Source organism: Heloderma suspectum, chromosome 1 (assembly GCF_057233095.1).
Source record: "Heloderma suspectum isolate Gila_16-S chromosome 1, 16-S_ref, whole genome shotgun sequence".
NCBI classification, from domain to species: Eukaryota; Metazoa; Chordata; class Lepidosauria; order Squamata; family Helodermatidae; genus Heloderma; species Heloderma suspectum.
Genome location: NC_139458.1, coordinates 178,161,016 through 178,175,045, shown reverse-complemented (window position 1 = coordinate 178,175,045; position 14,030 = coordinate 178,161,016). Strand labels below are relative to the sequence as shown.

The following is a 14,030-nucleotide window of genomic DNA, read 5'->3' as shown; positions in this document are numbered from 1 at the left end:
GGAAAACTGTTTAGATAAGCTGGGAAAGTACTAGTATTTGGCAGAGTTCAATTTAGTGTGCCCAGAAGGTTTTTTAAAGGGTATTTTCAGCTACCAGGGCAGCTACCAAAACCTTTGGTTGGTGCTCAACAGAGAGCCCTCTTGGTGGCTGCTCCCAGGCTCTGGAACTCCCTGCCGAGGGAGGCTAAGTCGGCTCCTTCTTTGTAATTCTTCTGCTGGCAGCCAAAGACATTTTTATTCAGGCAGGGCTTTGGCATGTAAGCTAGTTGTTGCTAAGGAGGGTTTCTATTGGGTTGAGTGCTGTTTATTTCTTTTATTGTTATATTTTTAATTGTGCTTTTAATTTGTTTGTTTTTATTCTTGTTTTTATTAAGTTTCTGTTTTAATATTGATTTTATTATTGTTAGCCTCTGATTTCTGAGGTTTCCACGTATCCAATGCCCTGCTGAACTGCTGTTCACAGGGAAGGAGGAGTGATGGAGGCAATTTTCGCCTCTCTGTACTCCTTTTAACCATTTTTCCTCTGGATGGATCTTTGAGCCGATCTAGAGAGGGCATGCTGGTGCAAGCTAGAGAAGCCATAGGATCTCTTGTATCCTGGCCTCTCCTCTCCCCTTGCCCTGAAATGCCTCCTTTTCCCTCCCTCTGAGGCTGCATTTCCAATCTTAGGACAAGGGGGTGATGGAGAGGGATCGAAACTCAAGAGTTCCTCTCCCGAGGTTGTAGCAGTGTCTATGGCCTCAGGACGAGGATTCTGAACAATTCTATGGTCCCTGGGATGCTATCCCAGGGACCATAGGATTGGTGTCTTAGCTTCTTTTAAAACTTGTTTCATGAATAGTGTCTAACAACAATGGCTCAATTTAAACATGGCACCAGTGGTTTGCACCACATGGTTTGCACCAGTGATTGCTTAGAATGCAAGTTTGAGTTTCCAAACTTACAGGAAAACCTTAGTTTAGAACTGCATTTCTGCTTTCCTTTTTCTGCCTGCTCAGCACTCCAGTCTCTAGGTATGGTGGCCTCTTGAGGCAGGGCAATAGCCATAACTATAGTTTATCAGTTCAGACATCATACCAACCATAGTTAGCACAAACCATAGTTTACAAACTCATTCCAAACTATGATTTCGGATTCTGCTTTGCTGGCAGATTGCAAACCACGATGTTTCAGTTTGAACATGGTTTGAACATTCAGCTTGAAGTGGGAAGTGGAAGGAAGAGGGCCAAAACAGGTGCAGTTTTGGTGGTGGGCGGGGGACAGCAAAATTTCCCCAAAGCTTTGGAGGCAACTTACTGGGTTGTGGGTTTCATGGGAATTTTGGGGTGTGTGTGTGTACTGCTGTCTTTTGAGGAGTGACAACAGTGGAGCTCGATAAACATAATTTCCCCTTCAGAATGGCTTGATGTAGTACCATTCTGGGCAAACAGGGCAGCCCCACTTCAATGATGCTAGATCTGGGGCATCCTAGAGAAAAATTACTGCTAGGAGGAGCTCCATGGCCACCATGGTCAGTTTGTGCTGCAAGCCTCAAAAGCACCTCCCCAAAACTTACCAAAATAGTCTCCCAGCTTGTTACCCACAGATGGGCTGGTGAAATGGGATGGGCCATTTCAGCTTGGTCCTAGGGTTTTGTGTTTTTTTTTGGGGGGGGACATTTATTAAAATTCATTTAGATTTATACAGAGTGACGAAGACCAAAGAACCATGCAACTAGTTTGGCATGCTCAAGAAGATTTTACAGTTGTGCTACTTGAACAGCAGCCCTTCATGCCACATAGCAAACTGATCTGAAATTGACGGGACTGATATGGCATGGGAAAAGGATTCTGGTGATTAAAGAAAAACAAAACAAAACCAACTCCATTGGGCCAGCCCAACCCTTTGGGCATGTGACCTGAACTACCTCCTTGGATACTAGCCATTACTATTACATGATTTACACAAATAGAATGGCTTGAACCACAGTTGCACTTGGTTAACATGCTAAAGCAGCAGGTCCCCAGAAGGAGGTCCCCAAGGTGGCACCCATGAAGCTCTCCACTCCCTGCCCCCTTCAAAAAAAAATTAAAATAAAAACCTTGGGAAATGTTAGGACTGTCTCCCTTTCTAGCCTTTAGCCTTGCTTTTTCTCTTCCCTCTACCCCTTTGCCTTGCTATTTCCCCCTCCTTCCCAGCCTCTAGCCTTGCTATTTCTCTCCCCCACCTCTTTAGTTCACTATTTCTTCCACTCCTAGCCTTCTTCTTTCTCTACCCCTTTGGCTTCCTGTTTCTCCTTCCCTCCCAGCCTCTATCCTTGCTCTTTCCCCCTGATCCCACCTCTTTAGTTCATTTTCGACTAGCCAGGCCCGCATGGCAGCTATTATGTGATCCTCCATAGAAGCCATTTTGTGGTGGTGCTCACAGCAGTTTCTCAAATTTCCAAATGTGCCAATGGGTCCAAAAAGTTTGGGTAAAGATTAAATTATTTGACATGACCTGGACCAAAGCCAGCCAAAAATTAACCCTATATGAGGGAAGGGGAACATGTGGCCCTCCAGATGTTGTTGGACTGCAACTCCCATCAGCTCTAGCCAGCAAAGCTCATGGTGAGGGATGATGGGAGTTGCAGTCCAACAACAACTAGAGGGCCACATATTCCACATCCCTACCCTAGACGAACATTTAATACAAACACAGGCATGCTGTTATTCATGTAAAAATGTGCCTTTGGACCTAAATTTGCATGTTTGCTTTTTGTATTATGTTAAACCATAATAGTAGCTTGAATGGCAGAACTGAATGGTTAACAAAGAATGCATAAGAAGTTGCTACTTAAGATTAGTACGATAAGCACAGTGATTTACCTCAGGCATCCTGTTGTGTTGCGTAGAACTAGAGAAGTCTGGAATTTAATTTTATGATCATCATCAAAGGAAGAATTATTCCACCCAGAATGAGGAACTATCACAGTGTTTGTTAGTGTTGACAGAGCATCTCGAATGATTGTCATTTTTACTGCATCACATGAAGACAAGTTCCAGAGAACGCCTATGGAAAAAAATGCATTGTATCGTTTAATGGCAAAGACCATTAGATATTTCTTTCAACTTGTATGTCTTAACCCACAGTAGTATGGGACTGGTAATAGCAAGTTAAAACTTAGCATAATAAAACAAAACCAAATACACTTCACAGCACAAAATAATAATGAAATAACTTAACAGCATAAAACCAACAACACTGCCTCTCTACGTGCCTTTGGTTTCCCAACTTGGCACATGGAAGGTACTATTTATTTAGAGCATTTTTACCCCACTCTTCAGCCAAAAGAGTGGCTTACAAAGGTGAATATTAAGACAGTCTATTAAGTCTATTAAGACAGTCTTCTTAACTATTAAGAAGGCGCTCTCAGTTAGAGGTAATAATGGAACATAAAGAAAGAGTGAGTCTTTGTAGCAGCCTTCTCCAACCTGGGGCCTTCTAAGCATTATGGGCTTCAACTCCTATCAACCCCAACCAGCATGGCTAATGGTCAGGAATGCTGTGAACTGTAGTCCAAAACATTTGGAAGGTACCAGATTGGGGCGGGTTGCTCTGTAACAGGGATGGGGAAGGCAACTCTCCAGATGCTGTTGGACAGCAACTTCCATCACCCCTAGCCAGCATATCCAATAGCGAGAGATGATGGAAGTTGCCGTTCAACAATATCTGGAGGGCCACATGTTCCCCATCTCTGCATAGCATGAAGGGTCAAAGCCATTGATGAGCTTATAGATCAAAAGCAGCACTCTGAAGGGTAGTAGTAGACATCCAGTGCAAATGCTGGACACTCACGTAGTGCAACTTAGGTTTCATTACAGTCAATAAAATATAATCCAAAAACAAATCCCAGTGCATTTGTAACCTTAAACTTCAAGAAAAAGAAATCTGCATTATCTATAACCAGATAAACCAGGATGATTTATTGTGGAATGCTGCATTTATATTCTGAAGTACGTGAAATCAGCAATAATCTGCCAACATAACTGAAATATAGGAGACAAGAGTGGCTTACAAACTATGAAGCACTTCTGATTCAGAGTATTTCATTAATAATAGACTCAGTGTTATATTGATCCAGTTACTTTCTAAATAACTAGAATATTTAAAAAAAAAATCATGATCGTGGATGTATCTTGGATGAGGTCACCAAAAGATGGGTGTAAAGAAAGGGTATATAGGAATTATATCCCTCACCTCATTAAGAGGAGAAAGAACTAACAACTCTTCCTTGATTTAAAAAAAGAAAAAAGAAGGAATATAGTTACATGAAACATATCTCAAATTGCACATTTATAACAAAACCTGCATTTTCTTCCTATAGCTTTCAGACAATACTCCAAATCATGGCTTGGAGGACTGTTAATGAACCATGGGTTCAAGTGTTCCGTCACCTCCTCCACTTACACACATCTTCCCCTCTCAGTTACTTCATTATCACTAACCATGGTTTGCCATGACATCTGAATCCACCAAATACAGTTAGAGGTTGCCCTCCTGACCAGAATCAGAAGTCCTCATCAAGCCATGTCTTGTATCCAACAGAACAGAATGCAAATAGAATGCAAAGGGGTGTTGCCTCTCTCACTTGCTGCCAAGTCTACCTTCAAGCTGAACCCACTGTACTGTATCGCATGCCACATAGATGGTCCCAAGAAGCAGTTTTTCAGGCCACACAGAGGGCTGCAAGTGGGAAGGAGGAAGTGGAAAAAATCTGCAAGTGAAACTATGCTTGTGGTTCTTAGTATCCAAGGGCAACATTTCTAATTATTCTAATTTGGAGGGCAAGCATGACTTAGTTTACCAACCCTGCATGTCAGAGCAAACAGTATTTAGCACTATGGAAAGGAAAGGTACACACAACAGGGGAGAGGAGGGCGGGAATGTGGGAACTTTTGAGTCCATGACTTGTTTCCAGTCATCCAAAATGATGGTCTGAATCAAGCCTACATGTAGCACTTTCGGTATGCCTAAATTTATACTTGTCCATGCTCCCCAATTGTGCTTATTTGTCTACTAAAACATATGTGTGATACTTCTTTAATTATATTTGGGGAAAGAACTTTATGACCAGTGGTAACAAAATGGAATCTGTGCTCTATAGGTTGTAGAAGAATGTAGGATTTGAAGTTAATGTTTCTAAAATATTTTATTAGTCCACACTGAAATACCTTGTCATTTTCTAGGCTTACTGTCACAATATCAGCTGATTGTTTGCTTGAATGAAACAGACTTGTCATCTGCAAATGTTGTCTACTTTGAAGAAATAATGGGCAGTATCAAAAGGGGTGCAACTGCTAACGTAAATTACGTTGCAGTAGTGTAAAATCAAGGAGAAGATGAGGATGAAACTTTTGAAAAGCAAATAGCCAATGTTTCAAGGAAGCATGATGTAGTAGTAATGGGGGACTTCAATTTCCCCGATATTTGTTGAGAGACAAATTCTGCAGAACATGGCCCCTCCAGGAAATTCCTGACTTGTGTGGCGGATAACTTCCTCCTACAGAAAGTGGAGGAAGGAACTAGAGGATCGGCTATCCTTGACTTGATCCTAACCAACAGAGATGACTTAGTGGGTAAAGTAGCAGTTACAGGAACTCTGGGGGAAAACGACCATGTTATGCTGAAGTTCACGGTTCTAAAGGAAGCAAATGCCGAGTGTAGCCAAACCCGCACCCTGGATTTTAGGAAAACTGATTTTAATAAACTCAGAACAATGATCAGTAAGGTCCCATGGCAGACGACTCTAACGAGAAAAGGAGTCCAAGATGGGTGGGAGTTTTTAAAAAAGGAAATTCTCAAGGCACAATTACAAACAATTCCAACAAGAAAAAAAGGTGGAAGACAACAGAAGAAGCCAATGTGGCTTCACAAAACGCTTAGAGATGACCTGAAAACAAAAAAGGACCCATCTAGGAAGTGGAAAGAAGGCCAAGGAACAAAGGAAGAGTACAGGCAGGTAGCACAGAATTGCAGGGATGGTGTCAGGAAGGCTAAAGCTGAGAACGAGCAGAGGTTAGCGAGGGATGCTAAAAGCAACAAAAAAGCTTTCTTCAGTGAATAGTAAAAGACAGAGGAAAGAAAGGTGGTTCAGCTATTAAATAAAGATGGCAAAATGATAACAGATGACAAAGAACAGGCAGAAGTGCTCAATTCCTACTTTGGCTCAGTCTTCTCCCAAAAGAGGGTCAATGACCCCCACCCCCACCCCCAGCAAAGGCAAAGTACAGGCTGAAGGAGCAGGATTTGCAGCTTGAGGCATATGGTCAAGGAACACCTAATTACTTTGAATGACTTCAAATCGCCATATGAACTGCACCCTAGAGTAATAAAGGAACTGGCAAAAGAACTCTCAGAACCACTGTCTATTCTCTTTGAGAAATCATGGAGGATGGGTAAAGTGCCAGATGACTGGAGGAGAGCTAATGTTGTCCCTATCTTCAAAAAGGGCAAAAAGGAGGAACCTGGGAACTACAGACCAGTCAGTCTGACATCCATCCCTGGGAAAATTCTGGAGCAGATGATAAAGCAATCCATCTGTAAGCATCTTGAAAGCAATGCAGTGATTACTCAAAGCCAACATGGATTTGTCAAGAACAAATCCTGCCAGACGAATCTGATCTCATTTTTTTATCAAGTGACCTCCCTTGTGGACTGTGGGAATACTGTAGACATCATATACCTCGACTTCAGCAAAGCTTTTGACAAAGTGCCCCATGATCTCCTGATGAGCAAACTAGCTCAAAGTGGGCTAGATGAAACAACAATCCAGTGGATCCACAGTTGGCTACAGAATCAGACTCAAAGAGTGCTTATCAATGGAATCTTCTCAAACTGGGGAGAGGTAACGAGCGGGGTACTGCAGGGCTCAGTCCCAGTGCTCGTCAACATTTTTATTAATGACTTGGAGGAGGAGGTGCAGGGAATGCTGATCAGATTTGTAGATGACACAAAATTGGGCGGGATACCTAATACTTTGGAAGTCAGAAACAAAATTCAAAGTGATAGACTGGAGTGCTGGGCAGAAAACAACAGAATGACATTTAATAGGGATAAATGCCCATTTCTGTACCTAGGAAAAAGAAACCAAATGCACAGTTACAAGATGGGAGGTATGTGGCTCAACAACACTACAAGCGAGAAGGATCTTGGAATTGTTGTCGATCACAAGCTGAATGAATATGAGCCAACAATGTGATGTGGCTGCAAAAAAGGCTAATGCTATTTTGGGCTGCATTAATAGAAGCATAGCTTCCAAATCCCGGGAAGTCCTAGCTCCCCTCTACTCAGCACTGGTTAGGCCTCATCTGGAGTACTGTGTCCAGTTCTGGGCACCACACTTGAAGAAGGATGCAGACAAGCTGGAGAGGGTTCAGAGGAGGGCAAAAAGGATGATCAGGGGACTAGAAACAAAGCTCTATGAAGAGAGACTGAAAGAACTGGGCATGTTTATCCTTGAGTAGAGAAGACTGAGGGGAGATATGATAGCGCTCTTCAAGTACTTGAAAGGTTGTCACAGAGAGGAAGGCCAGGATCTCTTCTCAATCATCCTAGAGTGCAGGACATGGAATAATGGGCTCAAGTTACAGGAAGCCAGATTCCAGTTGAACATCAGGAAAAACAGAGAGGAAGGCCAGGATCTCTTCTCGATCATCCCAGCGTGCAGGACACGGAATAATGGGCTCAAGTTACAGGAAGCCAGATTCCGGCTGAACATCAGGAAAAACGTCCTGTTAGAGCAATACGACAATGGAACCAATTACCTAGGGAGGTAGTGGGCTCTCCCACACTGGAGGCATTCAAGATGAGGCTGGACAGCTATCTGCTGGGGATGCTCTGACGTGGATTCCTGCATTGAGCAGGGGGTTGGACTCGATGGTCTTGTAGGCCCCTTCCAACCCTACTATTCTATGATTCTATTAATATACTCTATGGCAATAGCGGTAGCTGGCACACCGATTTCCCTGTCAGGAATGCCCCTGTTGCCTTCTGAATCCTCCAAATGCCAGAATCAACACCCAGACAAAAGGGCTGCTTTCCAAGGCTTTATTTCCATTCAACCTAATGAAGCTTACAAATGCTAATTGCCTGAGACTCAGAGGAAATACAAAGGAACGGCCTACCAGGGGTTTCTAACAGTTAGGACGTCAGTTGGTCTCCATTTGGAGAAAAGCGTGGCAACTCTGTAAACTTAAGGAGTGGGGGGGGGGAAGTCTCTGCCTCTCCCGTGGGGCCTTGCGGTGCAGCTGTTGATGTCGAACCAACCGGGCTGAGCGCCTCAGCTCAGCTCCCGCAATCTCTCGCTTGTGCCTGCGCCTGGCGTCTAAAAGCTCAAGTTGTCCCTCCCTTTCCCTGCCAGGGTCACTGTCGCTCCCAGGAATGTGAGCAGGGGGGGGGGGCTCCCGCTCCTGCTGCGCTTCTGAAACCTGAGAGGGTTCCTCTCCCACGGATTCTATCTCCTCCTCAGAATCAGAGCTGCTTTGGGACTCTATGGGCTCAGATCCAACCCTGACATTCCCCAGGATATCGGGACATCAGCTAATGCTATTGCCATTGCGCTAGAGTAATTTATGCTAGCGCAACATAATTTATATTAGTGGTTGCACCCTACTGGATACTGCCCAATATCTCTAATTTGCTGAGAGGCAGGATCCTTCTCTGATGTCTGCTAGGGAAATAAAGGGTAGTATCCAATGTTAGTCCTACGTAGAGTAAAATCATTGAAATGAATGAGACTTCAGTTACAACTAATTGGTTTATATAGAACTAAGACTGGCTACTACCCCAAAAGCCCCTTCATCTCCTAGTAAAGAAAAGGGAGTCCCAAACATTTTGGTAATGGCAAACATACACGATCTTCCCACTCAACTACTATACATTCAGACACATGGGTACCATTAGGTCAACAAGAAAATATATTTTCATGTTTCCATACCACATGACAAGGTGTACCACATGGATTTCTCATGTTCAAAGACATTATTATTTGAGATTTCAACAAGGAATGTCATATTCAAGAAACGATAAACTGTATGAAAAAACAAATTTCCTTTAAAATGCAAACAGTGAAGACATGCAGTGTACACCTAAACTGTCTTTCTATCATAAATGTTACACACCAGAAGGGGTATCTTTCCCCTTTTAGCAATCAAGTCTATCCCTTGTAATTGTGAAAGAACCTATCAAAACTGAGTGCACATAACCTGAAACAATAATTCTGAAGCATGAATTGCACCCAATTCTCAATAATATGTTTATTCAGGTGCTCCAAAACAATATTTTTTTAATTAATTCCTTGTCAGTTAGAATGTGCATGAGTGTTTCATGACATTATCACAGTCCAGCCAATAGTTGCCGCAGAGGAAAGCTTTATTTCAATGAAGAAACGAGAGCTCTTGCAGCCAACAGCAAGAGCAGTTTCAAAGACTGCTGCCTTTGTTTACCTTATTTCTTTTTTATTGTAAGAATTTTTTTGGCAAACTAATTAAACCACTATATTTTAACAAATGTATTCTGTTCATTAATTGGACACCTCATTCAGATCTCTATGATGGTGGCAAGTACTCTGTCATCACTTCTTTATCCGTTTAATGGTTTTAACCTTTATTTTGCGAACCGCCCAAAGAGTTTTGGTCATTAGATAGTACAGAAATGTAGTAAATAAAGTTCCAAAATTTGACTCAGGTTCATAACAATGTTATGTTAAAGCAGCACATAAATCAGACAAAATAAAAGCACGCATTAAGATGGAATAATGCAAAGCTACTGCCAATACAATAATGTAATTAGATCTCCAGAAGTTGAAAAATTAATTTAAAAGATTTGAGGGTGAAGCTTAAGAATATCATTTATCTTTCCACTACGATACTTAGTGCAGGTATTCATTGAATACAGATTTGAAAAAAATATCCATGCAGATTAAGTGTGCTTCAGTTCTGAACAACATGGTAATGAAGTGTTCAGTTCTATAAAAGCTGATCCTAGCTCTCCTAAGCAATGCTATATTTAAACAATGCTAGGCGTGGCAACAAATCTACTTCTCCATGTCCCACAGAGCCTTTGTTTGCCAGTCCCTGTACATGTATAGGCATTTGTTTTAGCAGGTTCTTTATTTAAAAGGTGTTTTTGTCAACTACTCTGCAACTGAGCTGACTGACTGACAATAGGTGCTTCATCAAAGTTGAGACAGTATAGTTACAACCACTTACTGGCCTAATGGCATTAACATCTCAGATGAAGAACTAGAGTGCCACTTACTATGCCCGCTATTAAATATGGCTGTTGAGTAATTACACAAAGGTTAACGTTTGACCCATTTATCCATGTGTTCTCTCCTTACTGAGGCAATCCATCATTATGCATTGAGAATAAACCAATAATGTGGAAAGAACGGATTGATTAGGGTATATGCATGGTGAATGATTTATTAGATGAGGCAGATCTTCTTACCTTACTCACAATTGACTCAGAAATATCAACTTGAACCAAGACATCAATGACAGTATATACAATTATGGGATTTAGTAACAAATACTTTTGAACCCAATATTTGTGCTATATCTGTTCCTCTGGAAAATGTATGTGTCTTAGATGCTATTACTATGTTTAGCAGCAAGACAGTAACTATATACAAAAGTTGTTTAGAACCATCTCTAGATACTCTGAAAAAAAAACTTGGAAAATAGGTGAAAATTCAAATGAATACATGGAAAAAATCTTTAAGATCAGTGATGGAACTGCTTCTATCAGTGGTACGGGGAGGGGACAGTTCCCCCTCCCCCTTGCAGCCCCCTGCACATCCTCCAGGGCAGATTTTGGGAGGGTGTGGGAAGCTGCAGTGGGGAGGACAGAAAGAGAACATCTGCTCAGGTGCTGCTGGATTCCACTCAATGTCATCTCTAGATATCAGACTTAGGCCTGATTTGTATGTGATGCCAGTCATGGGTAAAAAACCTCTGTCTACCTCTGCAGACTCCCACGTGTTGAGAATCACATGTATATAGTTTATCCTTGCCTGCATGTGTACATCAGGCATTCCTGGCTCAGGGTGGAATCATGCTGGCATGGTAATGCTGCACACAGAGGAGCCAGACACTGGATTTCAACATGATGCCAGGCACATAGGATTCTGCCTGGGTACTTTTTTTGTTTACACATGACTCACATCAAATTTCAATTGGGCCAGAGATTGAGCCAGCAAAGAAATATATCCAAAGAACTGTGACTGGAAGAGAAAATATATTACTCCTATTCTGTGAAGTTTTGCAAAAGTGCCAATGGAAGACTTCTCTCAGTGCAATGCTACAATGCATCAGGGGTTGCATTGTATTATGAGAAACATGGTAAGTAAGGAAGTTACGGGTCTTGACCAGAACTTGAGCAAAGTCTTATACTGTAGTATTGTACAAGTACTGAGTATTTGGTAAACAGTTTTCTTTCACAAAAGAAAGACATTCTCTGGGTATAGAGTCCCTTTTCTTACACTATGCTCTTCCATTAGATCAGAAACAGCCCTTCTGTGAGTAGAACAGGCTTTTTGCTAAAAGAAATGCACCCTTGGAACCAAGCCTCCACTGGGGTGTATTGAATCCCATGAGACTCTGGCAGAAGAATCTGGCAAAGCATATACAATGTTGGCACAGCAAGGCCCCTAATATCTCACCCACTCATATGCTATGGGACTACTGCAATGCAGCACCATTCTGAGAATCATATTTTTTCACATAACAATATGGTACTTAGAGCACAATCCTATGCGTGTTTAGACAGAGAAAAGTCTTAAAACTTCCAGCAGTCCCCAGCTAGTTTAGACTTTTTCTGTCTAAACATGCATAAGATTGCACCCTTAGTTGTTTGTTTTCTTTTGCAAGGAATCTTTGGATATTCCCCACAGTTGAGGATCCCTAAAATGCACAGTTTTAATGGTTAAATTAAGCTTTTCTATTTCCAAAAAAAGAATAATCCTGAAACACTGGAAATCTAATCTCCCTCCAAACATGCAAACTGGGTTTTCATTTGTGTGTAACAGCAGTATCAGAGAAAACAGTCTTACAATCTGATAAAGGTATATTTAAACTGTTTAATTGAGTAATTCTCTATTCTTTCCCCTTCTTCCTCCTTTTGTCCAACTTCCCCTAGCTGACTTAAAAAAACAAAACAAAAACAAAGTTAAGCTTTAATAATTAGTGGAAACCTTAGACAAACATAATACTCATGGTTAGCTTGTATCTTCATTCTCACTTAAAAACAATAAAGAATATTTTAAAAATCAATAGATATTGTATTTCACTTTTTTTTTCTTTTGCTACTTCAATAGAAATGTTAAGCCCACAATAAAACAATGACATGATACAAAAGATTCTGATAGCAGTTTTGGACCTATTTCTCACAAGACTATTCTACCAAGAAATCAAAAGCGCAAACCATGCTGGATCCATTTTAACAGGCCACTTAGTGGTGGCATCAAACAGAGTTTAAATCAGTGATCATCCCTGCCCTATATATCATTGTTGCATGCTACTAATAAAATGCTGCAACACAATGTGGACTTTCCTGATACTGCTCTAGCAGCTGCACTCTACTCATACTACATGAGAAAAGATGGTCAGTTCAATCTAGAGAAAAGTGAAGCACATCTAATTCTCCATGAAATCAATGTTATTAAAGCAGACCGTTAAGAGGGAGGTCCCACTGAGTTCATGGCTTAAGCATCCATAACTTGTTCTAGATTGTACCCCAAATGTAAAGTATGGGGTATTGAGAATGTCAATGTATGTAAAAGTACAGAGAATAATACTATTCCTCATTTTGCTATATAAAGTATTTGTGACCAAGATACTCCGATAAGGTCTGTTAACTGCCTCAGTAATTTCAAAAGTAGTAAATCACTTTTGCTTTTAGAGATGGAGTCCAGCTCATGACAAATGAGATTCTAACAACGTAAATGCAGAGCACCCTTGGGCAGAATAAGGCTGTTTGAGAAAGTGGGGAATATAAAGGTTATTCTTCCATATCAGCAATATTGAAACCAAGGCTAAACAATTGCTTTGTGATTCTACTGCAGGGCTTACAGCAGAGACCTAAAATATTAAAAACATTTAGTTAAATAGCAGCTTTCCACAGTATGAATTTCTGATACACAGCTCTCCTTAAAATCATTCTCATAACTAAAATGAATGTGAGTGATGATTACATATAACTAGCTCTGAGAAACACATGAGTATTGCAAGACTCGGAGAGTACCATGGCAATGACTACTTTAAAGCTAGTGTTGTGCATCTGTTACCCCACATAATTCTTTCAGACATGGGATGAAATCCAATGTTGTTTGAGAAGACATCCACATGGAACTTTCTCTTCCTTTCCTCCCCGCTGCAGCCCTCCCAATAGACTTCACAAGATCTCCCAACCCCTTGGAGCAGATTGGGAGCGTGTGGGGGCTGTAGGTGGGATATGGAATAGCCTACGCCACAACTCTCTGACAGAAGTCCACCTGCTGATGGAAGGCACCACTTGGATTTCACTCACAGAAATAAATTAAGGAAGATTTCCCCAATTAGGAAATTATGATCATGGGCAAAAGGACCTGAGAACCTCTATTATAGTCTGCCACAAGCTACAAAGGTTCAGGTTTTAAAAAGTGATGTGCATATTAAGACAAGCATCTGTAGTGTACTTCTGTTAGGAGGATGAGAGCAAAGGGAGGTGCCTGGAATCATCTCCCCATGTAGACTGAGGCTTCAGAGCTAGCTGTCCTTTGGTGGTACACATAAAGAGCGCAGATGCACACAGTGCATGAGGTGGATGAGTGCAGGATTTCTTTTTCTTTTGAGGATCACCTGCATTGCATAGTAAATGGCTAGTAGCACTGACCCAGTGGCTTATACTGTTTGAACTGGGCTTAAATTACAACCTTCTAAGCAAATAACCAGAACACCACCTATGTGGTCAATATAAGCAGTGGTTCACTAATTACGCTGGGCTAACTGAAAATAACACATGTATACTTT

General features: G+C 41.4%; 1 protein-coding gene across 5 annotated transcripts in view; it reads right to left on the bottom strand.

Moving 5' to 3' along the window:
* PKP4 (plakophilin 4) overlaps positions 1-14,030 on the bottom strand; it is a 163,746-nt gene that overhangs the window by 21,430 nt on the left and 128,286 nt on the right. For all 5 annotated transcript variants that reach the window (XM_084811199.1, XM_084811189.1, XM_084811160.1 and 2 more), the window contains one exon: positions 2,847-3,030. In XM_084811199.1, the coding sequence (XP_084667325.1) occupies positions 2,847-3,030 (184 nt within the window). The remainder of the gene's footprint in view (positions 1-2,846; positions 3,031-14,030) is intronic.